This window comes from Poecile atricapillus, chromosome 14 (genome assembly GCF_030490865.1).
Source record: "Poecile atricapillus isolate bPoeAtr1 chromosome 14, bPoeAtr1.hap1, whole genome shotgun sequence".
NCBI lineage: Eukaryota > Metazoa > Chordata > Aves > Passeriformes > Paridae > Poecile > Poecile atricapillus.
Window position 1 is genome coordinate 17,078,964 of NC_081262.1, and position 27,508 is coordinate 17,106,471.

The 27,508-nt window shown below is 36.9% G+C and overlaps 1 protein-coding gene across 5 annotated transcripts; it reads left to right on the top strand.

The window, feature by feature from the left end:
• Positions 1-27,322, top strand: PDPK1 (3-phosphoinositide dependent protein kinase 1). Of its 5 annotated transcripts, none has more exons than XM_058850206.1 (14): positions 1-94; positions 11,327-11,596; positions 15,091-15,133; positions 15,324-15,461; positions 16,648-16,792; positions 19,136-19,233; positions 19,989-20,064; positions 21,784-21,852; positions 22,367-22,463; positions 23,736-23,909; positions 24,333-24,550; positions 25,353-25,410; positions 26,325-26,477; positions 27,078-27,322. In XM_058850206.1, the coding sequence occupies exons 2-14, from the start codon at positions 11,384-11,386 to the stop codon at positions 27,183-27,185; spliced, it is 1,590 nt and encodes a 529-aa protein (XP_058706189.1). In that variant the 5' UTR covers positions 1-94; positions 11,327-11,383; the 3' UTR covers positions 27,186-27,322. The 5 variants fall into 5 exon arrangements, with proteins under 5 accessions (XP_058706189.1, XP_058706186.1, XP_058706185.1 ...); XM_058850203.1 differs by lacking the exon at positions 1-94 and adding an exon at positions 270-385; XM_058850202.1 differs by lacking the exon at positions 1-94 and adding an exon at positions 430-584.
• Positions 27,323-27,508: the final 186 nt, after the last annotated feature.

The window sequence follows — 27,508 nt, forward strand, 5'->3', positions numbered from 1 at the left end:
CTGAAGCCGTTAACGGGCACCGCGGGCTCCTGCGGACCGCAGGGAAAACAGCCTGGCACAACCGGCGAGGGAGCGCGGGTGTAACGCAGACGAGGCAGGTTCTCAGGAGCAAACACCCCCACTGGAATTACTCTTATGACACGCTTGAGTTCCGAGCTGTGCGGAGAGCGCGGCGCTCCGGGCGCTCCCGGAGCTGACGATCGCCGCTGACGCCGCCGTCGTGGCACGGACGCGGCTGTGAGCGTCCGGAGGAAGCGCTGCCCTGCGGCCCCGCCCTCTTCCGCCCTTACTGCGCGGCTTCCTGCGGGCGTCAGCCCAGCACTACGCAGCCTCGCCTCGGCTCGGGCGCTGAGGCTGACGGGGGCCCCTCTGGCCCGACCCGAGTGTGAGTGACAGTTACCACCGCCAATGAGCGAGCGCAGGCTGCGGAAGTCCTGCCTGCGACGGGGGGGATTGTTGTGGTGACGTCAGGGGCGGGGGACGCGGGTGCCCCATTGGCTCAGGCTGGGCCGAGCGCCTGGCGCGGAACGGGTGGGGAGCGGCCCCGGTCCGGGCGGGCCATGGCCAGCACCGGCAGCCCCCTGGTGAGTCCGGGCGCGGGGGGCGGCCCACGGGCCAGGCGGGCCGTGACCAGCACCAGCAGCCCCGTGGTGAGTCCGCCCGGGGCCGCGGCCCCCTGGGTGCTGGGGGAATAAGTAGGCCCGGGCGCCAGGGCCGGCCCGTGAGAGGTGGCTGCCCGTGGCCAGCGCTCTGGCGGCGGCGGGATCGCGGTGGGCTGTCGCGAGCGGCCCCATCTCCTGCCCCCGCTCGAACAGGGCGGGTGAGCGGGCGCTGCCGTCCGTAGGACCAGTCTTATCTCTGCTGCTCGCATTTCTTCTTCCGCCCCCCGCTCCTGGGTCGCTGCGGGCCTCGCGGGAAGGCCCCGTTCTCCGCCTAGCGTGGCCCTTTCGCGGGAGGAGGTGAGGCCGATGGTGAAGGGGCCGCACCGCGGCCTTCCGCGGACCTTCGTTTTCGGTTCCGGGTGCGGGGCGTTGGCGTGGCTATGCCGGGCCGTATCCCACCGGGAGAACAGGCATTGTTGCCCTGTAGGAGCTACCTGTCACTCTGTAATCGATTTCTTTTGTAGTAGGAACAAACGCGTGAGGAAGATCGTGAGGGACACAGTAGGACGCCGTTTCAAACGCAGTTGTTTACGTTAGTCTGACAGCGTAAACTCGTTTTGTGTGCGCTGACATATCTAGAAGACGAAGTTGTAGCTGGTGTACAGACGTGGTAATGGTAAATCTTCATTTGTGTTGTAAGTTACACAGTTCAGTTAGTGTAGACATTCCCTTATGAAAAGAAAAATAATCACCAGCTTTCACTCATGTTGGCAAAACTATGTGGCACGGATATCTTCCTTATCCTTGTGTGCAAGCTGCTGTGCTTTTGGGTCTTGTGTTCTGTCAGTAGCAAGTTGCCAAGTTTCAATCTGCAGCACTTAAAACCTTTTCATCAGCTGGAATTGACTAAGGAGGGTTTTCTGTGGAGAATGGCACAGCCATGTTGATTCTTGACATCCTGTTTCAGTGCGCTCTCGTCTTCATACTCAGTGATTTTTTTCATCAGGGTGGTACACAGAATCTTATTTATTGACTGAAGATGAGAAGTACTGTGTAAATAGCTCTACAGAGCACATAAAATGCTGCATCAAGGAGAATCAGATAAGCCGCTTTTTGATTATTAAAGGAATTAGTTTTGCTTTCTTGCTAATTGATACAGCTCTATAAAACTGCTTCTTAGCATCAGAGATGACTTCTGTTTACTTGGACTCTTAAACAGAGGGGTATGCTTCACTTTGTGTTTCTGCTCTTGCTTGTTGCTCATCTTTTTCAGGGTTTTTTCTCAAAAATACTTGCATTTCTGTTCCTTTTCTATATACAGTTTAGGTTCTTGCCCGTAGGAAAAACATGCAGAGAGGGGGGAAAATTAAGAGCACAACTGATGACCATTTTGGTAAAAATTAGGATATTTTGTCAGGATAATTCTTTTTAATTCCTTCTTTTCCATTCTATTTAATATTTTCCTGGTAAGGTGAGTATACTGACAGGCAGTACCGGATAGAGGTGGTCTGATTCAACTAACCTTTTTGTAATTCAGATGGTATAAAATATAGGAAATCCAGTGTTTCTGAGACTGAGCAAGTTACTGTTAACGTTTACGTGATGGAGTTAATGACATAATGAGTTCTGTGATTATTGAATTGTAAATGCTTAAGATGGGATTAGGGAGGGGAGGTGTGAATAGAACACAGCTTTGCAAGAAATATTCTAACAATTTTCTTCCAAAACAGTTAATATCTGTATTTTTGTATACAGGAACAATTCCTAAAAGTGTTCCATTATTTACTAAAGATGTGACACTTTGTACTTCAAAGATGGAAGCTATTTTAGTGCAGCTTTAGTTGCAGATGCCAGTGTGATCTGTGTTATTTGCTGTTAATACTATTGAGAGTATATTGGGTCTCAAACCAAGAAGTGCCCTTCCTTTCAAAATGAGGAGTTTGGAAGTATGGTAATTAACGTCTTCATTTGCAGCAACATCTTCACTGGAATATTTAGCTGCACTAGCAATTACTAGATTCTACCAGTGTTTCTGACCTGATAAAACATATAGTGTAGTTACGGATCTGGCAGGATGAAATTGCTAGCTTCTTTTTATTCCCCCAGTGGAAGTAATATGAACTACACTTTTCAAAGAACTGGGCTTTCAGAGCTTACATAGGAGTAAGTTTTGTATCTATGTTAAGAATTAGATTACTCTGTGTTAAGAGTTCTGTTTGTATTTATTTGTAGGTGTGCAACTTCCAGATACATATATAGGGAAAACCCTTCAAACCTATCTATTTACTGTTCTCCTCTCCTTGGTTTTCAACATAAAGCCATGACTAGTCTTTATCACTCATGTGTAGGCTTTTGACTAGGATAAGTTTTCAGTAAATCCCTTACAAGAGCAGGCTGCAGGAATAAAACATAGTAGAAGACATGGATGTTGAAAAGGTGCTCAAAGGTGGAAAAGTCAGAAGTTCTAAGAGGAGCAGTTTTATATGCATTCATATTTCTAACATTAAAAATTCTTAGAGCTAGTGGAAACTACATGATCCACAGAATAATCTGAGTATAATAGTGATGTTCTAGTAAACAGTGATTCCACTGTGTGGGTAGACTTTTTTTTAAAACAAATTTTTCTTCAGGTTATTGATCTATTACAGTGCCAGAAGTAAAATCTGTTTCATTTAGCTCTTGAAACTCTACAAGCAGATTACTGTAGCTGGATGTTGTAAGATACCCTGCAGGCTCAGGCTCATTGCACTTTGCAAAAGCAGATCAGTTGGAAAGCAGCATTGCTGGAAAAACTTGGAAAGGGATGCTGACTACTGAAGTACTTGGAGGAATTTTTTGTACAGAAGGCATGAAACCAGGAGCAAAATCGCTTTGTTAGACTGAAAAATGTAGTAAACTGGCAAAGTAATAAATTTGGTCTATGAATATGCGAAATACTTTAGTAGTATTTGTTTTTAACAGTAAACTTGTATTTATATATATAAATATCTTTGTCTGGAAAAGCTATAGAACTAGCACATTTATGGCATTCAGAAAATATGCGAGTGACCTTAATTTGGAAAACACTATTTTTGAAAGATAAATCCTTTTCCAAGTTCCTCATATTGGAGCTTTCCAAAGAATATGTACAATGCCCAGGAGTTATTGTTTCTGGTATTTCAAATGGAAAAAAACTTTCTTTGCAAGTGGCCAAGTTAGATTATATATATATAATGTGTATATAATAAAAGAATAAAAAAAGGGGAAGAAGCAGATTTTCCTTCCTTCCCACTTCCCTTTCTGACATCTTATTTGCAGGTAAGCTTATGGAAACTTACTGCGGTCTAAAGTATCTGGAAGGACTGAAGAGCAAATGCACAAAGCTAGCTATTTGGTCTAGAACCTTATTTTTCACCCCATATGAATTCTACTCAAAATTGCTGTAGGAAATAAGTGGTTTGCTGCGTGAGTACATACTGAACTTGAGAATTGATTTCTGCTTTAAAAATACAAGCTCTAAATGCTTCACTTGCAAATATTGCAATTCCTTATGGTGAAAAAATTGCAAGGATTAGCTTGCTTAGTGCATTCTGAAAAAATACTAAATTCAGTGTTTGGTTCTTTATTAGTCCTGCAGGAATTTACAGGTCTTGACTGTGCCATGAATCCTTTGTGCACACACTCCATCTACATACTGCCACCTTGGTGTGTCTGCTTCTCTGTTCTTCACTCCAAGCTGTTCTCTTTGCCTTCTATAGCTGCTAGCAAGGAGCCTGGCATAGCCTTTTGTGTTTGCTAGCCTGAGCCCCCATCTATGCTGTGCAGCACCTGATTAGCAGTGTGCCTTGTGAGGTAGATGGTGGTGTGGCCTGGGATCCAGACTGTTGTGATCACAGATGGTTTTTGTTTTCTTGTGAGCTAGCCTAGATCTGTTTATGTTAAATGAATTCTCAATGGCTTGTTTACATTATGGCTATTTGGGCCATAGGCTGACTTTATGTTCTTGGAGATTTGAATGGTTTCCTGTTTCTGATTTGTTTTGAAGCACTAGGCAGTGGAAGGAGGCCTTAAATTGTCTATCTCTGAAGATGAGTGGAACTTAAGTGTTTTGCTAACAGTAGAGGAGGTTAGAGAGTAACTGGCTGATATGCAGGTTCTTATAAATTCTTTCATTAGCTTGAATCCCTACCTGATTTTGGAATCAGAATCCTGGAAATCATTGGCAAGAAATACCTCAGTATGTAAGGCGGTCAAATTTAGAGGAAGGCATTTGCATAAGCTAAAATTTTGGATCAGCATTGCTTGGTATGTGAAAAATTAATTTCTCTAAAAATGAAAAGAGTCTTGTGAATAAAATACCTTTATTCTCTAAAGGTCAAAACAACCTAAGAATGTAGAGGTGTTCTCTGTGCTTCCAAAGCGTTGAGCCTCTTGGCTGTATTTTTGCTGATATGTGAAGCCGATGTCCTCATTATTCACTTACGGATGAACTGTTTTACGGATTTACTGCACAAAGCAAGAAATGTCAGTAGACAAACAATAATTCTGTTTCCCACTACTGCAGAGGTACCAGCCATTTTAGGTAAAATAGTATGTTTGGATAGGGGAAAGCTTGAAGATTTCAAGTTTTCTCCTTCCATTAATTTGTACAGTCTGTAATCATGAAATGTATTACCAGGGCATGATTTTTAAAGCTCTTTTGTTTTCTTTTAAATTATGGCTATTTCCATCAAGATACTTTGTTAAGAGATTTTTTTGGGGAAATGGTTTTATGCAGTGCTTCAATGAGTGCTTACATTTCAGCACTAAAGAGGTTTCAAACGACACTGGGCATGAAGGTGAGCATAGTTGTTTTGGTGGGTTAGAGCCTAGACTTCATTAATCAGTTAGCACAGCAGTCTGTCTGGACAACAGCAACAAAAACTCACTCCTTTTATGCAGCCAGATGCTTTTGAAATTTACATGATTAATTCATAAAAATGGTCTTTAAACAACAGGTTTTTTATGTGGCAACTTCTGAGATAAAAAAATTTCATAGATGTATGACTTCAGATTCTCTTGAAAAACAAATTTGTGTTAAAATAGTTTTTATAATTGAACTATGAGATTTTAATATGTTCATTTAAATGTAGTAGTTGGTAACCATTTATGAATCTTGATCAAAGTATAGATTTTGACAAATTGGCTTCAGACTGGTTTGCTGACTGCAAAGGTCAGTTTTTTCAAGATACGTGGTGTTAAACAGGTAGTTTGTTGGCTTGTGTGCTAAATTTTAAGTTCTCTACAGTAATCTTTTGCATACCGTTTGATGATGAGGTTTGAGAGAGTGCTGATGCACCTCTGCAACATAAATGAAAACCACTACTACACAAGAATGTTTGATGTTAATGCTTTTTAAATACCTACAAATTACTAATACGTGGAGTGGGGTTTGTTTGCTGCAGCTTCAAGAAAATGGCTTACTATTGTCTTCCAAGAACTCTATAGAAAAAGAGTGTCCTGTTGTTACGGGAAAATATTTTTGCAACCTAGTATACTTTTTAATAAGTGTTCTTGGTTTGTTTTTTTGTTTTTTTTCTGAGAGAAGTCTTTGCTCTTAGAAATCATGTTAAATTTCTGTCAAGCTGAAAGTGTGAGCAGAGTACATCTTTAAAAACCTTGCAATTATTTTGATGTTTTAATATGTCTATATGTATTTTAGTGTCAAAGTTAACCTGTTAAGTGGGTGAACAATTACCTTAAAGCTGTGTGATGCATTCAAAGTACTTCTGAGGCTTGGTTTACTGTGAATTTTGTCCCGTTCATTTCATGCTTGATTTTATGTTACAGTCAAAAGACAGTCTGGTAGCACCTAGTCACCTTTTCTAATGAAAGTTTTTTCCCTTTAGGCAAGTATTTTAATTATTTTAAGATAGTAATAATGTTGGTAGTTAGATGTATTGTTAAAATCTTGAGTTTATCTGACAAATTTCTAAGCATATTCAAAGTGTATATAAAGAGAAACTGGAATGCAATGGAGTTTGATTAATCAGTGTATTGTTTCTCTCTATGCAGATACATGTACAATTGGTTAATAGAAAAAAGATGCTGTTGGTCGCTTAGCAGAAAGTCTGACAATCCATTTTTAGACAGACATCCAGAGCATAAATAGACATGAGCATATAAGGTCTGAGAATTTACGCTTACTGCAGTTCATGAAAGCACACCATCTATTATTGCTCTGTGTTGTCTTCATTCAGGGTGCTTCACTCTGGTGCAGCAGCAGACAGAATTTATGAAAGGAAAACTGCTGTTAAATATTGATAGGGATCACACAATAACCATTACACTTCCTGCAAACAGCTCCTGTATGGTATTGGTATTTATTGGTACAAACTGTACTGTACTCTCTGCACTGAAACGTGAGGCCTTCAGTTGGATTTTGTTTCTCTGAATCAGTGGGTTTGTATCTTCAGTTTCTTGAAGTTTCCGTTTCTTGAATGCTTTTGCCTGCATTCTCATTCAGGTACTATGAGGCATAGTTTGAAGACGTGTATTTGGGTCGATCTAAGTATCTGACCTGATCGTTTCCTTTTTTCTTTTGGAATATGCTAGAATTTCCAGGGTGTAGTTACACAGTAACCTTTGAACTGGAGATTGTCACAGCTAGATATTGGGAACATAGAGAAAGTTAACATTTTAATGGGATTTTAGTGGGGTATGAGGGGGTAGGAGGCCAGTGGAAAAGCTGTGTGTAGTATCTGTTAATTATCCCTTTATCCCTTCTGATGCTCTTTTTCAGATATGAGATCTGTGTCACATGCAGTTGGTGCATCTTTGTGGTAGTTTGGCATTTAGGGAAAGAAGTAGGAAACAACCCTCTGAAGCACCAGTGTGCTATGAAAAGAATATATTAAATATAACTGCTTAGCTTTTAATTTTTTCACATCAAAACTTCAGGCTGTCAATATTTCAATCGTAAGCAATACAAAACAAATTTCAGTTTCAGAACTTTTGTCTTACGTGGCAAGGTCAAAACAGTTTACAAAACAGCTCAGGCCAAACCTGTCTTAACTTAAACTGCCATTAGCAGACTCTTGGGTTGTGCCAATCTTCTAGCTTATAGTATCATTAGCATTATTTATAATAAAGTACCAATTAAGGTTTAAAGGTCATGTTGCTTTATATAAAAAATACTTTCTGTTACCAAGGTCTACTTCCAAAATAAATTAGCCTTCTAAGTAGTTAGATGGAGGAGGTTTTTTCATCATGTCTGCCCTATGTCTTAATGCAGCTTGAGATTCTGTAATAGTCAGCAGTCAGACTCAGTGTTAACAGACAGCTGAGAGGTCAGGACCCTGTTCATACTGATCTTCTTTGTAATAGATCTTGCTAATAGAAATTCAGAAATAGCAAAGATATTCTCAGTCATATTCAGTGCTCAGCATCCTGTCAGTTAGTACAGAAGTAAAGGATACTGGAAGCTTCAGAAACTCAGTCTCTAGAAGTATTTTTTGCTGTTCTCACTATTGATAGAAAGGTCTCAGCAAAGTAGTGTTGCAGATTTTGTGTTGGGGAAAAAGCCAGTGGAGATGCAGTTGCTGTGGTTGTAGTTGCTTTAGAGAAGTGTGGTATGCATTTGATGCATATATTAACAATTGTAGTGAGTGCATTCGTCAAAATGCTGAATTGCTAAGGGAAAAAGTACGAGTCCTTTTAGGTGGTGGGGAGGAAGGGAAAAACGTGGTGCTGTATAGTGGGCTTTTTGCATTGATTACAGTTTACTTAAAGTTTATTTCTACTATTTGCAGGCAAGTGGGGAAAAGAACAGTGTTAGTGCTTAGTTCATGTATAAATAGAAGGAGTGCTGTTTCTAGTTATTTAGTGAAAACTACTTGAAGAAGATTTTGAAATGACTATTGGTCTATAATGCCACAAATATTCAGCAGATTTGTTATTTTCGTCCTTGAAAGGTTTTCAAACTCAGGTATGTTGCACTAAGAATGAAACTACTTCTATATGAAAGTAAATGAAAAGGAGAGCCCTTAAGGTTTTGGGAAAGTAATGTTAGAGATTAATTTTTAAAGAGATAGAATTACTAAATCAGTGGTTATCAGAATGGTCCGTGGTGATACATGACATGCAATAGGTAAGTCTGTTGTTACTATGTGAGGATCTGTGTTTTCACTGGCTTGCCAGCTGAGAAATGTTGATAATTGCTAGAAGGAGAGCATCCTCAAACTTCTGAGAATTGCAGATGTAGTTTAGAACATTTTAAATTTCTGTAACTGACTATCTCACTGAAAAAATGTCTGTATCTGGCAGAAGAAGGATCTTACGTCTGATTTTTACAAAAGAGTGATGGTTAGATCTGATAAGGTAGCCTGTATTTATCTCTGGCATATTTGAAAACCGGTATGTAGACATATATGGTTTCTGCAAACATGTTTTTTGGACCCTTTCAAAATAAAACTATGAAGGTAAATAATACAGGACAAAATACTAAGGGAGAATATGTGGAAGGACGGGTGTAGGAATTACCTTTTTCTATGAACATTGAGGTGCAGCATAGCACACCTAGTTGCATAGTTCTGTAATTTCTTAGGTAACTGATCCTTTTAAATCTATTGCATGTTCCTCTGTCCTCCTTGTTGCTAGTCTTGACTTTCCTTTGAGAAAGTCAGGGGACTAATTGGTGTTATATCCTGGTTGAAAATAATCTTCTCTTCCTGCAAAGTTCTTTACTCCTGTCTCTTCCCTGAGGATTTTTCTGTACTTGATATTCACTGTGACTTAGTTTCAGCTTCTGTGTAGTGAAACACAGTGCATCCAGCACCTTTTCCCCTCCTTTCTCACAGTGTTCTCTGATGTTTTTTCATCATGTGGTGGGTTTTTTTCTTCCTTATTTGCTTTCTCAAGGTGATCTTGCTAGCTGCGGAATCTCATTCCCCCTCACCTCACAGTGCTACTGCTTTATTTACCTGTAAAACCTCATTTGTGACTGGAGCCAGTTCATCATTTAGATCCAAATATTTAGTCTGTGTGTATGTGTGTTTTATTTACTGTATTTCATTTAATGGGATGGATTTTATACTGGCATCACTTCAGTTGCTGAGCACTCGTGCTTCTGTCAGTCTTGCTGCAGGAAAGGTATAATCTGTTTTTAATTCTAGCTAGTGTGTATCTTCAGACACAGTGCTGTTTGAGTAGCTGTCTGAAGGAGAGGTGATTCATCTGGGATGCGAAAATGCTGTGGACAATAGTTAGTCTGCAGAAGGTGACAGCTAACGTGTACATATATATATGTATGGCATAAAAGGAACTGTGACCTACAGCATATGCATTTTAATGTGTCTATGCATAATAATAGTATAAATTTTAGCAGTAAATAAGGGCAGCTTTTCTCTATTGCACAGAGCACAACCAAGTGAGGAGTTGCTGCTTATTTGGGAGCTAGGTTCCTCAAGACCATGTGCAACAGTGAGTGCCAGTCCAATTCCCTTCTAAGGTGGTTTCTGACAAAAATGCAGAAAACTGTTTCAAATTGTAATTCATGAGGTAAAAAAATCATTTTTGTGAGAAGTAATTTTTGATTTGGTAACATGATGTATGTTACAGACTCTCTGACATGGTTGTACAATATGTCTGGTTTGAGATTAGGTGATTTTCATTAAGTCATAGTTTCATTCTGCTGGGTGTATGTTAGAATACTGAGATTTTAAGAAAATGTTCCGCTATGGTGTTAAGTTTCTTAAATATTTCCTCAGTTTCTTATTCCTTGGGGTTTTTTGGAGTTTTTTTTGGTTGTTGGTTTGTTGGTTTTGTTGTTGGTTTGGTTTGGTTTGGTTTTCGTTTTTTTTTTTTTGTTAGCAGTAGTTTAGCAGAGCTCTCCTATTTATTTGTATTTTCTGGCCAGTTTCAGGTAAAACATCAGAAGCACTGTCTGACTGACAAGGTTCCTTGCTCTTACTTAGGGGAAATTGATAAATGGGTAACAAATGACAATTTGCTTTGTATATTACATTAATCAGCTTTAGGAGCGTGTCTCCTTGTATTTGCTGTTTTCCGGGCTACATCTGTTCTTTTTGTTTTGCAGTTGAGTTGTCTTTATGTGGCCATACGGAAAATTTAAGTAGTGCACTCCCTTGTTTTAAAAGGTCATGAACCGAGCATTCTTCAAAAGAAGTTTTAGGTGTTGCTGATTATTAAACCCTCCTGCTGATCTGCCTTTTTTATGTTATCTCTTTCCTTCTCATCCTTTCCCAATGTGTACTAAAGAGAAATACTACCAGAGAAAGTGAAATTCCAAGTAAAAAATTAAGAATGTGTCCTTTGTCTCCATTAAAGTTTTCATGTGTTCATTTGGAGTTCATTGCAACTTGGATTTCTGAACTAATGTTACTGGTAAATACAGGTGTTCATTGTATGACTAGAAATTTAAGGTGATGTTACTCATAGAAGATACTAGGAAATTTGATGACTTGGTGTTAGGAGCATTTTTTTTTTTTGAGCTTAAAAAAAAGCATTCTTGAATTAAAGTGTTCAGACCTCTGACCTATGGCTATATGACAGCATGACCTAAACAGAGTTATTTATCATACTGAAGCTGCCATTTCCAAAATAAATTCTTATATTCCCTCCTAAAGAGATTTTTAATGATAACCCTTTCAAAGAAGATTTTTTATGATACTTGTATGGAAATAAAGTGAAGTTGTGCATGGTAATTATGTCAGGTGTGGGAATAATAGTTAAATTTCTCTTTTCAGTATGATGCTGTTCCAATCCAGTCAAGCGTGGTGTTATGCTCCTGTTCATCCCCTTCAATGGTGAGGAACCAAGCAGATTCCAGCACTCCATCTGTCATTTCCACTTGTGGCAGCAGACAGGGATCTAACATGGAGGGAACGGCACCTGAATCAAGATCTAATTCAAACTCCTTGCAGCAACATACGGGACAGCAGCCTCCACAGCCTCGAAAGAAACGACCTGATGACTTCAAATTTGGGAAAATTCTGGGTGAAGGATCTTTTTCAACGGTAACTTCACTTTTTATAAGAAGTGACAGATATCTTAGATAAACTTGAAAATTTGTTGTGTAAGATTGATGAGATTGAAACGTGGAGAGAACAGCTTGAAGAGTAAATTAATAGGGCATAGTGGATTTAAGCTTAACTATTAAAATTGAGTGCCACCCTAAATATGGGTGGTGAGTTGTTTTTTTTAAGCTCCTTTTAAATTGATCAAAAGTCCTGTTGTATCCTAATGACTTGATGCTTGGATATTCAGTCAACATTGTTTTCTAATGTGATCTAAGTGTGATAGCTATAGTAGGTTATGTAAAAAGTTTGATATAAAGGATTGGAACTGGTCTAGCAGCTTGTGGTAAAAACTATGCGATGTCCTGTCTATGGCAGGAGGTACTGCCAGATGCTTTTGAAAGAAAGAACACTGATACTTCTCCAATATTCTTTCTCAGCCTCTGGTCCTTGAGGACTTAGTGAGTCACAGCCAGTATGTTTGTGTTCAGTAGCCTTAAATGGTTTGTTTCTCACATCCATGGCATTGCACAAAAATAAATTACTTAAGTATTACCTTAATGAATCCATGAAGAAATTAATACTTTCATCTGATGGTTCAGTAGTTTCCCAGTTGTAAGACAATAATATTTCTGTATATTTTTCATATTATTTTGGTTGTAGGTCACTAAATGTTGGGGTTTTCTAGTTCTTACAGTACAGCTTACTGCTGTGTTTAGGATGCAGGCCTCTAGTATCCATCAAGAGTAATTTGCATAACTTGCAGGTTTCCCTAAAGAATCTCCAAGAGAGTCGTTGTGGTTTGGGTATACTAGGATGGTTTGCTTCAGTTATACACTTTTCATTTCTGCTTTTGGTCTCTGAAAGTTAATGCCATGTTCTATTTAGTAGAGAAATACATAGGGCTTAGCTCAGACTCTGAATAAACTTTTGTCCAGCTCTCTGCTACCTGTCTCCCTGGACTCCAGCACAGCCCTCTGAAGTATCAAATTCAGAGCATTCGATCTGTGGGGCATGTATCTTTATGTTGTTCTCAAAACGTATTGTTAAAGAGCATATGATTTGTTCATATTCAACATGGTTGTAGACCCAGAGAGCTGACTGTACTCCCTAAGATCCTCACCAATATGTTAACTGAAAAGTGTTTATCGCAAGCAGCAGGGGTCTTCATATTGCCTATATCCAATGACAGCTTCAGATTAAAAAAATATTTTGTTCAAGGTCGTAATTAATATGTTCCGTTTTCTTTGACTTGTGTACCACAAACTCTTACCTGGTTCCAGGGCTGCATTTTAAATTGAACAGAGATACACATGATGTGGCTTCACGGTTTTTCTTCAGAGCACTCTCCAATCTTGTGGGATCTTCTTCTGCAGCTGCAACTTCTTGGGCCCATACTTGATATAAACAAACACACAAATGCAGGCCCTTCTACTTTTGTTCTGCTCTTTTAAATTAATGAACATCTACTTGCTTTGTAGACAGCTTCAAGCTTCTTTCAGAATGATATCTGTTATGTGGTGGAAAAATTGTAATTCTCATGATTGAGGAGGCATGTTGTGTAGCTCACCTCCTTCTATATGGCGGGTACATATATATTCCACCTTTGTTTTGTCACCACCTATAAATGAGGCCTTTCTTAAAAACAGGAGCTCTAAGGAAGTATGATTGTCTGACCAAAACCAGTTCTTAAATGCAGATTTAATCTGGCAGCCTTGAAGTATTTGTTCAAGTTTAGAGTGGGGCTTAGTCATGATGTATCCAGGTATGTTGGCAGTTATTTCTGCTTTGTAGCCTCTAAGGGTTCTCTGCCTATCTCCCCTCCCTTCAATTTGGGATGTTTAACTACTTTTCTTGCATTGCTGTTGTCTAAATTTACAACTTACACATCTACATGTTCTATGAATGCTTTTGTTTTTCTGTTAGTTTTACAGTTTTGGTTTTTTTTTAAGCTATCCAGCTAATGTCTAATAACTTTCTATAGAACTTGCATTCCTTAGTGATATTACTTCTTCCCATAGGGTGGATAAGATTCAGGTCCCTCATAAGAGATGTTGTATTAATATTAACATGTGCCTCTGAGTGGGTTTTTTTGGTTTGGTTTTTTTTTTTTTTCCTCCTGTGCATTTCTACTGTGGGTAATACCTGTGAAATACAATGGTAAGAAATTGGACTGGAAGAGAGTCAGCCTTACGCTTAATTTGCCAAGATATATTTTCATCTGTGTCAGCTGATCCCTTCTGCCGTCTGAGTATGGTCTCTGTGTATGTGGGGTCTTATTTAATAGCTGCCTTTTAAACTGGCCTCCTTTCAGAAGATTTAATGGTAGATATGGTTGATGAAACCTAGCTACAAATACTAGAAAAGTTAATAACATTGTCATTCAACTGCACATCAACACAATTTAGTGTTATGTGTGTAAACAGAAGGATCTCAAAAATCCTTTATGTAGAGATGCAGATGTTAACAGACTGGTTTTTAACATTTTTAATATAAATTTTCATTTCATTTTCAAATACTGTAAACTTCAATGTGTTTTTAGGAGATGAAATTTTAAAGAAAATTAAGGGTGCCTATTACTCCTGAATTGAGGTCAATTTTCTAGTACTAAAGAGTGTAATTGCATGCACTTCTTTCATCTGAAAAAATGCCTTATTTGGATTTCCTAAATACCTAAAATTTAGCATCAGCTGTGTGTAGTAATATTTTGGAGTTCTCTTGTTATAACTGATTTTGCAAGGGATTAGAAGCAAGCCTGGTGCAGTGATTAAAAGAAATAGTATAAAGTTAAGATTTTAGCAAGCTGTTGAAATGGTATAAACTTAAAATGAGAAAAATAGAAAACTGCTTATCTATTGTTACAAGGTTATTGATTCTTTCTCATGCAAGAGAACTTTTCAGATTGTCTCTAAAATTGCCTTCTATAAAGTTCTTTCTTGAAAATGAGCCTTGTATTCTTCCAAAAGCTTTTCTCTTTAAAAATCTAAACCTGCTTGCCTGAAATTTCATCCCTTGCTTCTACTAGTTGGAAATATTTTGTTCCTTTTATTTAAATATTTTTCTTAACAAATTGTAAATAGTTGAAAGTTCTGTCTCACTTCTTACTTTTGCTCACTCAGATAAAGTTTATCTTTCAATCTTTGCCATCTGCATTAAGGGAAATACTGTGACAATTATTTTTATGAATATTCCTCAGTGTACTTCTTGCGTTTTGTTCCCCTTGTTAGGAAAATTTGGCAGTTTACTTTGACTTACATTACAATCTTCAGAATTCTTCTGGAAAAAAATAATTCAGTATTACACTCTTACATGTGTCTTTTGGCAAAACAAACATTGGTCTACTGAACTGAGTTTCTGCAGAAGTCTTGCTGAAGCCAGCATAATATGAACACATGCTTAAATATTTTGCTGTGTTCAAGTACCTACTGGAAGATCAGTATTAGTGTATGTGTTTAGTGGACAGTTTCAATATGTTTTCTTTCCTCTGGCAACAGGTTGTCTTGGCTCGAGAATTGGCAAGTTCTAGAGAATATGCCAGTAAGTATTGACTCCTTTAACGTGAACTTTTTGAAAATATGGTATCAAATGTAGTCCAGTTACAAAACACCTGTTGAAGTAACAGAATTAGTGGTTTCATGTTAATTATATGTAACCAAAAAACTCCAAAACAAGATGGGCTTCATTTACTTGTACCTCTTGCATTTTTACTCTCTCTTTTTTCATTAAGTTAAAATTCTAGAAAAACGTCATATCATAAAAGAAAACAAAGTACCGTATGTGACACGAGAGAGAGATGTAATGTCTCGTCTGGATCACCCTTTTTTTGTGAAACTCTACTTCACCTTTCAGGATGATGAAAAGCTATGTATCCTTTGCATATTAAAACTCGCTGTAACACTTTCTTAGGAGTAACAAGTTCCTTTCCTAACAGAAATGATGGAAATAACTTGAGGTGTTTAGAATATCCTAATGCATGTGATGCAATTTTTGTAGTCATGCTTTTAACAGAAATTAAGCAGATCAAATCAGTGGGTCCTCTCAAAGAAAAGAGTAGGTGTCTTATGAGATGGGGGAGCAATTAAACAAAGTGTCTATTGAAGGGTGGCTTGTAACAGTCCAAGTTTGAAATAATTTAAAAATTCTAAATCGGGAGGATGTATGGGAAGAGTTTTAGAAGTGTTTTATTCATGATGCATATATATGTGTGTGTGTATCTATCTGTCTATCTGTAGTAAAACACAATAAGTTCTGCATTTAAAGTAGGATAGCCAGCTTTGTTTCATACTAGTTTAATTTCTATAATTAGAGCTATTGTTACTTTATTACTTTTTTTTTTTGTAAAGATGAAGGTACTTAGAGAATAATCTGGATCCTCTGTTTAGGCTACTGCTTCCCCAGCTCTCTCTAGCAGTAATTGCAAAGTGCGGTTTCATCCTGGAAGCTCATTGCTTGGCAGTTGGCTTTTATCTTTTTTTCTTTTTTCTTTTTTAACCTTGTGAAGAAAATATTAATTATATGAACTTCCTCTTAAACCTTCTGCTTGGAATTGGCTGTGCCAAGCGTAAAGGTTTAGATCATTCTATTTCTGGGGTCAGTAAGTAGTTTTCTGGTTTCCCCAGAGGCTGCTAATAGTGCTGGCAAGCCCTATATATCATAAAGTATGAGCTCACAAGGCTTCTTTTGTAGTGTAAACACTTGCTCTGGTACTTACCAGGTAATGGGACAATTTTTAACTTCTATCAGTTATTACTGTAAATAACTCGCTTTGAGGGCAGTTATGTATGTCATTTAAATTAATTATTTAGGTCACTCTGGAAAAACTATGAAGGTAACCCTTTATGTAGTTTTTGCTATGCTAAGAAATCTGGACCCATGTCCTGGGTTGTTAATATATTTAAGAAATTATTTGGCGTTGCTGCTTAAGTCTCAAATTAACCAACTTCTTCCCTGTTGTTCATGTATTTTTAGTAGTATTTTTCTCTTTGGAATAAGATGTGGAGATTTTTGTTTTAGAGTGGCTTAGAGATAAACCTTAACTAAGTTACATTCAGATTTTGGACTTAGCTATGCCAAAAACGGGGAGCTGCTAAAGTATATACGCAAAATTGGCTCATTTGATGAGACCTGTACAAGGTTTTATACTGCTGAAATTGTATCAGCCCTGGAGTATTTGCATGGCAAAGGAATAATTCACAGGTAATACAAAGTTGAGACAGACATGCAGTTGATCATGTAAGAAGTGTTTTTTTTTCTAGAAATGTTCTTCTTGATGTTAAAAGCAAAGGTGGATTTTGTGGAAAGCTAAAGAGAGCACAAATTGCATTTGATCACCTCTAGCACAGTTAACATAAGTAGCTAAACATAGCAAACCTGAGGAGTAGAGCCAATCACTGTTATAGCAACTGTTGGAGCAGGAAAAAATAAGAAAACCTGGCCTGGAGTTAACATTACCAAAAGCTCGTGTTTCAAGCTTCATCTGTAGGCCTGAAAACCAGAAACTGACTTTTTTGTTTACTTTTTTTCGTGTGCTGTCCTGTAGCAAAAGTAACTAGAATTCTTTTTGTGTTTGGCTTAATGTTTACTATATAATCAAATAGAATTAATCTATATCAGTTTTTATTGAGTGAAAAATTTCCACAAAGCTGCACAAAAATTAGGTAAGTGGTGAAATCGGTAAAGTTTTGAGTGGTACTTTCAAAGTTGTTCTTGATGTAATATATTGTTTGGATAATCATGTTTTGTCATTCATGTTTATTAAATAAAGCTTTATGTACTAGGCATTGGAACTGCAGAACTTCTTTTTGGAGAAGAAATCTATTGTGTCTAGGTTACCAAGCAGTTGTTATGGGACACTAGATGCTGTTTGGCAAAAAGCTGACTAATTACAATTCTGATAGCATTATTTCTTTCAGTTATTACAAAAACAGTTTTTCCTTTTAAATATAAGATTCTGTGAAATAATTTGAATTAGAATCTAAGGCGGGTGGATGTGGAGAGTACTGAAAGCGTAAGATTTTCTATGGGGGTGGTGGGGGGGGAAGTTCAAGAGCTCCCAGTTTCACTTTGGTTCTACAGTTCATGTGTTTAGGCTGAGAGAATGCTTAAAAAATGAATGCAGAATGATTGTTAGTGTTACTAAGCCTGTATTGTAAACCTTATATTGGAGAAGAGCTGCTTTATATTTGTTTCTATATGAAGGACCTAATGAGGAGCTCAAAAGAAAACAGTGAAATTGTGCAATTACAGAACTTAGTATGAAGTTTAGGAGGACACAGCTCTAGCAATGCCTGAAAACTCTTGGGATGTTTTGCTGCCTGAAGAAATAGGACATGGGATAGAACCACTTCAAGATGTCAAGCTGCCCTGGAAAATTTATTACAGATATCTCTCTGTATCTAGATATATATCTATAGATCCATAATCCAGTATTAATGTAGGTATACAATATGTTATATAAGCAGTATATATAAGTGTGGATAGAGCACAATATATCTACTTACATACATATCTTAATAAAGCCCTACGCAGAACTGTTAGAAGGGTCCCTTCCATTCCTGTACTTTCTACTTCTCTCGTAGGACAGGCAAAGGAAAATCAACAGGATTTTTATGGCTTGTTGCTCTCTGTGCTAGTTTCCAGACTTTGAACTGTACAACTCATACTTTTCCACAGTAGCGGGCTTTAATCTGAAGAAAATAATGCTGCACAGTGATTGACAGAAATAGTTTTCAGTTTTCACTGTTTTGTTCTTACCAGTCAAGCAAAACAACTCCCATGTTCCTAGATTTCTTTAGGAAAGCATTCAAAGCTTCTGCTTAGAAGGGAAGTATGTGGGGTTTTTTTGGATCAGCTAAGGAAACTTGATGCAAAGGCATATCATATCAGTGTAACTGAATGCTCTTAAGATGTTTCTAATGCACCTATTGACATCTAACTCTGTACTGCTCTGTACTGTTGTGTTTTTGATACTGTGAAGCCTGTTTTTATTCAGAATCAGAGGCAGTATCTATGCAAATGGTAGGCATGCATTTAAAATGCAGATTATGCATGGAAGTGATACACGGTTCTTACCTGGTCAGGACATTTAGCTGGGGCTGGGTTTGCCAGTGTTTAACTAACTGGAGTTTTCCACTGAGGAAACAGGTGTAGAAAATCTTAATGCCATATCAATCTGTCAGATGTTATTTAAATTAAGGCTTTGGAGTGAAGGGGTTTGGGGTTTTGTGTGTGTTTTTGTGAAATGGGGTCTTTGTTGGGATTTGTTTTGGGTTTTTTGTCAGTTTTGTTTTTTAAAATTTTTGAACATGTGACATGCACATTAGCCTAGTTTTGAGCTTGATGTTTTAAAAAAAAATGTTAATTAATGGATTTACCAAAATCTGTTAGTCTGCAGGTTGACAGCTACAAGTTAGAGAAGTTGTTGTAACATTGCTGATAGAATGTCTGCATCATTTATTATAGCATTATGTACCCAAGTCACTAGACAGTTTTTCAACTTTAGTTGTATGTTGTTTGAATATAAAAATTTGTCTTTTCCAGGGACCTTAAGCCAGAAAACATCTTATTAAATGAAGATATGCACATTCAAATAACAGACTTCGGAACAGCAAAAGTATTATCTGCAGATAGCAGACAAGGTTTGCCATTATTCATTATGTGACACAAATAATTATAGCAAGTAATCCTTTGAAAATGTGCATATGTTGTATTTACCAGATTGTAACCTTCAAATATCATTACCTCAACTAAATCACTAAAAGGTCTCGAAATAGTTTTGATTGTCACTACTTAGATTATGTCAGAGGAGGTAATATTTGGTGTAGTGGAATACCAGCTAGATTACCAAATATACTGGGAAGGTAAACTACTTCAGATTACTTAGTTTTCATTTGCAAGGCAAGAATACAAAGAAATTGGTACCATGGCTCACCTAATACAGTAGGTTTTAACTCTGCTTACATGTTTAACTCCAGTGGCTGTCAGAATTGCTTAAATGTGAAGGTTGTAGAACTAATGTGTCTGCAGTTGTTACTAATAGCCTGTAAATAGATGCTGCAAACAATGCCTGAAAAAAGTACTAGGCTGAACTGAATTCAATTGACTTTCTTTCTTGACTGTAGCAAGCTTATGTAGGTAGATTTTATAGCTAAGTACGTACCTAATTGCCTAGCTTCTTGAATCAAATAGTTATCACTGGAGATTGATGAGTTTCTTCCAAGCAGGTTTTGTGGATAGGTAGAGAAGTTAAATTCTCATTGGTTCTTTGCAGCATTATGTAACTTGCAGTGGATTGCCTTTTGGGTTGTTTTTTTACGTGGGTGGGGACAGGGGAGGAAGGGGAATATTGGCTTATACATAAGTGTTTGCTTATTTCTTTCTATTTCCTTAATAGCACGGGCAAACTCATTTGTAGGGACAGCACAGTATGTTTCTCCAGAACTGCTGACAGAGAAATCTGCCTGTAAAAGGTGAGGACTATATTCAGAACTTTACTGACTCAGTCAGGAACCTGTCAAATGGAGAGGAATGGATAAATCAAGCAAGCAAGCTTAGTATTTTAAAGAAACAAGACGCTCAAGTATTTAAAGAGAGTTTGAAATTCATCTACTTTTTTGACTTCTACTAACAGGATTAGGTGTTGTTGAAAAAGGAGGTGTGTGTAAGATGAAGCTGGATTTCTTACGCATAAATACATCAGAAAAACTTTTTTCTGTTATCCAAGTAATTATTTTAATTACATTTTATATAAGATTGCTCAAATATGGTATTTCCTGCAGTAGTAACAATGGAATGTCACATGCTGTTCAGTTAAGGAGAAGGCTACGGCTTTTTTTGACTTGTATTTAGATCAACTTTAGATCTTTCCTAAACTGTACTTAGGATTTGAAACATTTTAAAGCTCATCTCTCTCTCTCTCTGTATGAGTTATGCATTTAAGAAATTTCTTAATGCATTAAAATTACTAGTTGATGGTAATCTACTCAATGTGTATACCTATGTTATTGCAATAATGGAAGAATAAGCTAGTCATTGACAAATCACAGGTAAAATGGATCATCTATATGAACAGGTGTAGTAATTTGTGCTAGCATTTCTTGAAGTGATAGAGATACCATCATGTCGCTAAAGGACACGAACACATCTCAGTGGTATGACATGAAAAAAAAGTAACTCGATTTTCTGACCCCAGTATTTATAGATTCTCAACAATGATCAGGGATTAGATAACTAAGTTACCACCTTCCCAATCACACTGGTCATGCAAACGGTCCATCAAAGAAGTTTCTTAGAAGGAATGTGTAAACAACTCATGTTTTCAGTTACTTTCCTGGGAAAGTAACTAAAACTATGAAAACAAGATCAGAAGGCTTAGTTTTCAGGACAACACCATCAGATTTTTCACATCTTTTTGTGAAGCGCTTTTGTCTGTTTTGGCTAATGGAAAGACAATCGTAATACCATCTCCTTTTAGAAGTTGCATAATGCTTCACCTGTACTGTACAGAAAACTCTTAATTTGAGTAGTTTTAAGTCTTTGTTAGTATTTTAGTCTTCCATGAAGATTTTGAAGCTTTAATCAAATCTATGGATTTCTTACCTCGATGTAAAATAAGTTAGAAGTGTTCTTTCAGGCTGACACACTAAAACAACTTTCCTTTACCCACCACACTAAAATGTAGCTTTCCCTCACATACCATTATAGCTTGTCTTTTTTTTGTGTGTGTCTTAAGAGAAGCTTTAAGTGAAAAAGGTAAAAAACAACTGCATTGTAATATATTCCCTCTCTTTTTTAAATCAAATATTTAGAGGAAAGTATTTTAACTCTGAAGGGACATACAATGAATTAAGTTGGATGCATCTTTGAATTGTCATGTGGATAATCAGTACTCTTTTCAGAATCATTACATACCCATTATTTTGACTGAGAATTCTGCTGTCTTCCACTTGTGCATGGAGTCAGTTTTTATGGGACTGTTACTCTACAGTTTTTTCTAGAAAGTTGTGTTGCTTGCCTACTCTTCTGTCAAGGGCTGAAGTGAAAATAGTGTGGAAATTACACAAAGCAGGTTTGTCCACTGCATTCATGCTATGTTCTAAGTAGCAGAAGGTGAAGACTTTTTCTTCTTAAATTACGTTTTAAAGATTTCTTCTGCAAAAAGGTGCTATGTTTTTTCCTTTGTTTTGAAGCTCTGACCTCTGGGCTCTGGGATGCATAATATATCAACTTGTAGCTGGATTGCCTCCATTTAGAGCTGGGTAAGAGATTTGAGCTCATTATTACATGTGGATAATAAATATATTGTCTCTGATTAGATTTTTACCTTACTACCAGCTCTGAAGTATTTTCATAATGCAGAGCTGGTATTAATGTCATGCATGCTTTTATTTGTCATTTTTGATGTCATGAAGTTGCTTAGACAGGTATGACTAGAGTTCCTGTGAGAGAGATTCCTTAAGCTATCCTAGGATTTTGCATGTAATTTGTGCCACGATGGTAACTATGTAACTATATGTGAAGAGGTTTATAAGCCATATCCTCAACACTCCGTTGATTCATTTGAGCTTTTCTTGTTATTTCTCAAGTATCTGGTGATTACAGGATCATAGTACCCCTTCACCCTAGGAAGATTTATGGGAATGTAACTTGTAGATTTCTTGTTTAATATTTATTATCTTGTTTATTTATTATTAATAAGTCTGGGTTATTCAGGTTCCAATGGAAGAACCTGGGAGAACTAATAGCAAGAGTTAATATTTTTCTCTTCTGCAGAAATGAATATCTTATATTCCAGAAGATAATAAAGTTGGAGTACGACTTCCCAGAAAAATTTTTTCCCAAGGCAAGAGACCTTGTGGAAAAGCTACTGGTAAATATTTGTGCTTTTCTTCTTGAATGCACTATGCTTGTCTTGGTCCATTTTGTAACTGACCAAGTACCTAAATGCCTAATTCCTTGAACCAAGAGATATCACTGAAATTGATTTGTCATTAAATGGTTTGGTGACATTGGAAACATTCAACTTATGTAGTTCTCTTTTCTGAAAGTTTCTATGCACTCTTGCAAATCTTATAATATGAACATCTGTGAGCATTACTGATTGTGCAAAGGATGGTCTTGAAAATCAACATCTCTTATTAAAGAACACTTCATTTTTTTTTAATTTTTTTTTTTAAATCTGAATTCTAAAGTAAGGTCAAAGAGTGTCTTTCTGTGAAATGGAAGCAAACAATTCTAGATACTGTGTATTACAAAAAAATTAGATTCAAATGCTTAGGCTTACATAGTTCATTGTTTTTGAGTTGTATAATGGATCGTTTAGTTGGAAACAGCGTTCTGTACATCACAGGCAGATATATTCATTCTAGTATCAATCCAGTTGCTAGCATGCACTTTACGTGTCTCAGTAGTATCAGCCTAAGAATTACTGTGCCTCTGAAGGTTTGACAAGAAGGAAGAAAAAGTAATTTTGTTCCATCAGTGAGATTGTAGTTGTGACACTCAAGTGAATATGCAGAGAACATTTTAGGTGTTAGAAGCTTTTTTAAGTTCAAAAGTCTATCACATTAGCAGGGGATGAAGAGGAAACACTTACCTTTGTGGATGATGATAAATACAACCTAAAAGGCCTATGAGTGTGTTCCTGTATCCAAGACCAGTTCTATGGCCAAGCCAGTGTCTCCTGAATGGTGAAGTCCAGGTTGTATTAAGCTGGTTGTATCCTGAGAACTGTGTCATTTTAAGGTGCTCGAGAGGTTGATATTTGACACTGACTATAGTTCCCGCAGCTTCTTGCATCTCTAGATTGTGATGGTGTACTAAAATGAAGTGTGCTTCATCAGGCTTTCTCTGTGTATTTGTTTCAGTCTTTACAAAGAAGCAAAGCCAAAAAATTGTGTGGACCTAAAGAAGTGCTCCTGTCCTTAGATCTGTGAGCTGATCTAATACAAAATGTTGTTGACAGGACATACTGACAAATAACATCTTTTATTATAAACAACCTCCTTATATTATAGATATGTATGATTAGGGCAGGGGGACAAACTGGTTTTATGTTTTCACATGGTGCTTTGCAAATGTGAATTAATGCTTGCCCTTTGTCATTATTTTATGCAGCTTACCTTAATTTTCATTTGCTTAGGTTCTAGATGCTACCAACCGATTGGGTTGTGAAGAAATGGGAGGATATGGACCTCTTAAGGCTCACCCCTTCTTTGAATCCATTGTGTGGGAGAACCTACATCTTCAGACACCCCCTAAACTCACAGCATATTTGCCTGCTATGTCAGAGGACGATGAAGACTGTTATGGAAATGTATGTTTGTCTACTGCTATACTCAGCTCTGCTGCTGCCTGAGACTTCCATTGTAGCATAATTATAGAATATTAATATAAATAATATAAATGTTAATATAAATATTTTCACTGAAACTACTGATTAGTTATATTTTATTGATTATTTTAATACTAAGAAACTAATAAAAATTGCTAGTTAAATTTTTACTGAAATCAGCATTTGTTTTCTGATAAAGCGAGTATTTAGAAAAAACAAGGCTGGCTTGCTTTTGATCAATCATACTTTTTTGCGTAAATGTCTGCTGATCTATAGGGAATAGGGTGGGGTTTTGCCCAAAAGCAAAATAAACTAAAGCATGCTTAAATTAAAAGCCACAGTTTAGTACAAAATAAGCTTTTTAATAAAAGACATTTAATTAATTCATTTTGTTTCTTCCTTTAGTACGACAATCTCCTGAGTCAGTTTGGTTGCATGCAAGTTTCTAGTTCTGCCTCTTCCCATTCACTGTCTGCTGCAGAGACAAGTACACCACAGACATCAGGAGGAAATATTGAACAGTATATTCATGATCTTGACAACAATTCCTTTGAGCTGGATTTACAATTTTCTGAAGATGAAAAGAGGTTACTTCTGGCAAAACAAGCTGGTGGAAATCCTTGGTAGGGTCTTTGAATATAGCTAAATAACTTGCACACCAATAAAGAATCCTGAAAAATAAGTGATTTTGACTCAAATTAGTATTTGTCAGTCTTAGTATTTTCAAGTAAACAATTACCAACTAGATTTTTCTTGGCTTCTCTTTTTAAAGCAGGTTTTAAAGCAAAACCCTAATATTTCTAAAATTTACAAGGTCTAGAATATGATGCGGAGTGTGTTTATAAGATAGGCAGAATGACGCTATCCAGCGCTGCTGAGTCTTTGCTCTACGGTCCTAGAACTAGAAAAGGTTCCTCTTTTTTTATGGATGCCATAAGTTATTGGAATTTTTTGCATTATAATATTCTGTGGATATCTAACCAAAATAGCTTCAGACTATGTAACAGCATTTCTTTTCACTCTTTAGAGAAGTCTCTCATTTGTGAATTTTTGTCATTGTTTTTGTTCCTTGGGCAGGTGGAAGGGGTAGCATTTTGTTGGTTAGTTGTTTGGTTTGTTTGGGGCTTTCTTGTTTATTTTTTGGTGCTGTTCTGTTTGGTTTTATTTTTTTTTTTGTTTTGTTTGTTTTGTTGGGATTTTTTTTTTTTTTTTTTTGGGTTGGTTGGGTTTTTTTACCCCCATCAAATTTCAGAAAAAACTCTTTGGTCAGGACTAAGGAAGAGTCCAAAACTCTTGTACTGAAGTTGTTCAGGACTCTCATGGAAAATTACATGCTAGGAAGTGACATGAAAAACCGCTTGATCATTATAGCTGTTTCTGAGAAAGAATTACTTCTGGAGTAATAGTTATTTTCCTTTTTCTAAGGCATCAGTTTGTAGAGAATAACTTAATCCTAAAAATGGGTCCAGTGGACAAAAGAAAGGTAAGGGCTTTTGTTAATTTCCTGTAACAAGATGGAGATGTCAAATTTTTGCACACTTGCAGCATAGATGAAGCAGCCTGTTTTAAAGCTTCTTTGTTTAAACAATTTGTCACCTATAAACAAGTTATTTTAAAAAATTCAGTGTTTTCTTGTGAGTAGATTTTTTTTTTCTTAATTTATGATTTTTCTGATATTGTGATGTGCTCTTGATTTCTTTGAAAAGCCTAAGTGAATCTGCTATATAATTTTGAGATTGTAGAAAATAAGTGTTTGCTTGTCCTCTTCCTCCCAATCTGATATAATCTAATAAACAGTCTTTCTTGATGCATGCCTGAATGTGGTTTGAACCACAAATAACAAAAAATTATGTACAAGCCCATGTGTTCCTCAACTGTGGTTTTTTTCATGGATCTGACTTTGTGCCTTTATCCTTAAAGAGGCAGAGGTGATGTTAGAACAGCTTAAAGTGTTAGCTTCAACAGTTTACAGATAAGCAGGGTGCATCAGCTTTAGACAAAAGAGAATCTTCTTTCCTCTAAGTTACTAGCTGCTTCTTTGTAGTCTTTTCCACAAAATCATGACTACTGATTTCTCTGAAAAACAGATTCTGCTTCACTCGGTACTGCTAGGTGGTTTATATTTTGTTAGAATTTGTAGATACTTTCCTAATATAGTACTTGTGTTTTGCCATGTAGTAGAAATGCACTGCAACACCCTAAAAAAGGAGTGAGGTCAAATAGGTAAAGAAAAATTAAAGACACACACGCACACAACCCCCAAACACAAATATACCGTCCTAGCACTGAGCTGGTTTTATTCTGCCTTTGTTGTTCAGTTCAGAGATGTGTAAATTTACATTTTTATTTCCCTCATGTTTTTTTTTTTTGCTTTGCTGCTTCTACTTTTCTTGTTAGGGATTGTTTGCACGTCGGCGCCAATTGCTGCTTACAGAAGGGCCTCACCTGTATTATGTGGATCCTGTCAACAAAGTTCTAAAAGGAGAAATTCCATGGTCTTTAGAGTTGCGTCCAGAAGCCAAGAATTTTAAGACATTTTTTGTTCACACAGTAAGTTTCTTTTCTGAATTTATTTGTAAATTGCTCTAAGGTCCTTGGGCAATTTCTGTAAGTTATCGAAAGGATTTTTCTGGAGAAAGTATAACTGCTTAGATACAAAGTTTCATAGTCCTAATTTAAAACAAAACTAAACAAAAACCTTAACGAAGTCAACCAAAAAAAAGGACAAAATCTATACCCCCCAAACAAAATCAAATAATAATAAAACAAAAATCATACAAAAACTCACTCTGGCATACATGTTTATCCCAAAAATGCAACTGTATTTTTATTATTAGGGTTTTAATAAGCCATAAGTTTTATGGGATTTTGGGCTTTGAAGAATGTTCTTAAGGATTTCTAAAATTTAGCCCCCTTTGTATGTAGCGAATCATGAGAGGTGTATAATATATTTTCAGATGACTGCTTAAAAATATTCAGGTGCTAGATATATGGTTAATCAGTAATATATAATTTATATAGCTGTAATTCAGTTTAACTTTCAGAAAGTTAATGAACTAATTTTGGATAATTATTGATAGGTGCAGAATTACTACTGCTTTTTGGTTAAACTTTGTTCGGTATAATCATTAAAATGTTGTTCACTTATAGCCAAACAGGACATATTACCTGATGGACCCAAGTGGGAATGCTCATAAATGGTGCAAAAAGATACATGAAGTTTGGCGGCACAGATACCACCAGAATGCTGCAAAATAGTAAAGCTCATCCAAAATTTCCCAGTTTCCCTACTTGCTGCTAGAACTCCGTGTGCAGCCGATCAGAGGAATCTTTTCAACCCACCTATTACCATCTCAAGGGGAAGCATACGTCTGAAATGTTCTTGGGAGGTTTTTTTTGGTGTTTTGGGTTTTTGTTTTTTATTTTCTTCTTTTGTTTGTTTGGGGGTTTTTTGTTTGTTCTTTTTTGTTGTTGTTTTTGGGGTTTTTTGTGTGGGTTTTTTGGTTTTGGTTTTTTGTGGTTATTTTTTAAGAAGAAAAAAAGGAAGAAAATCAAAAACCTAATGGAATTCAGGGTTGCTT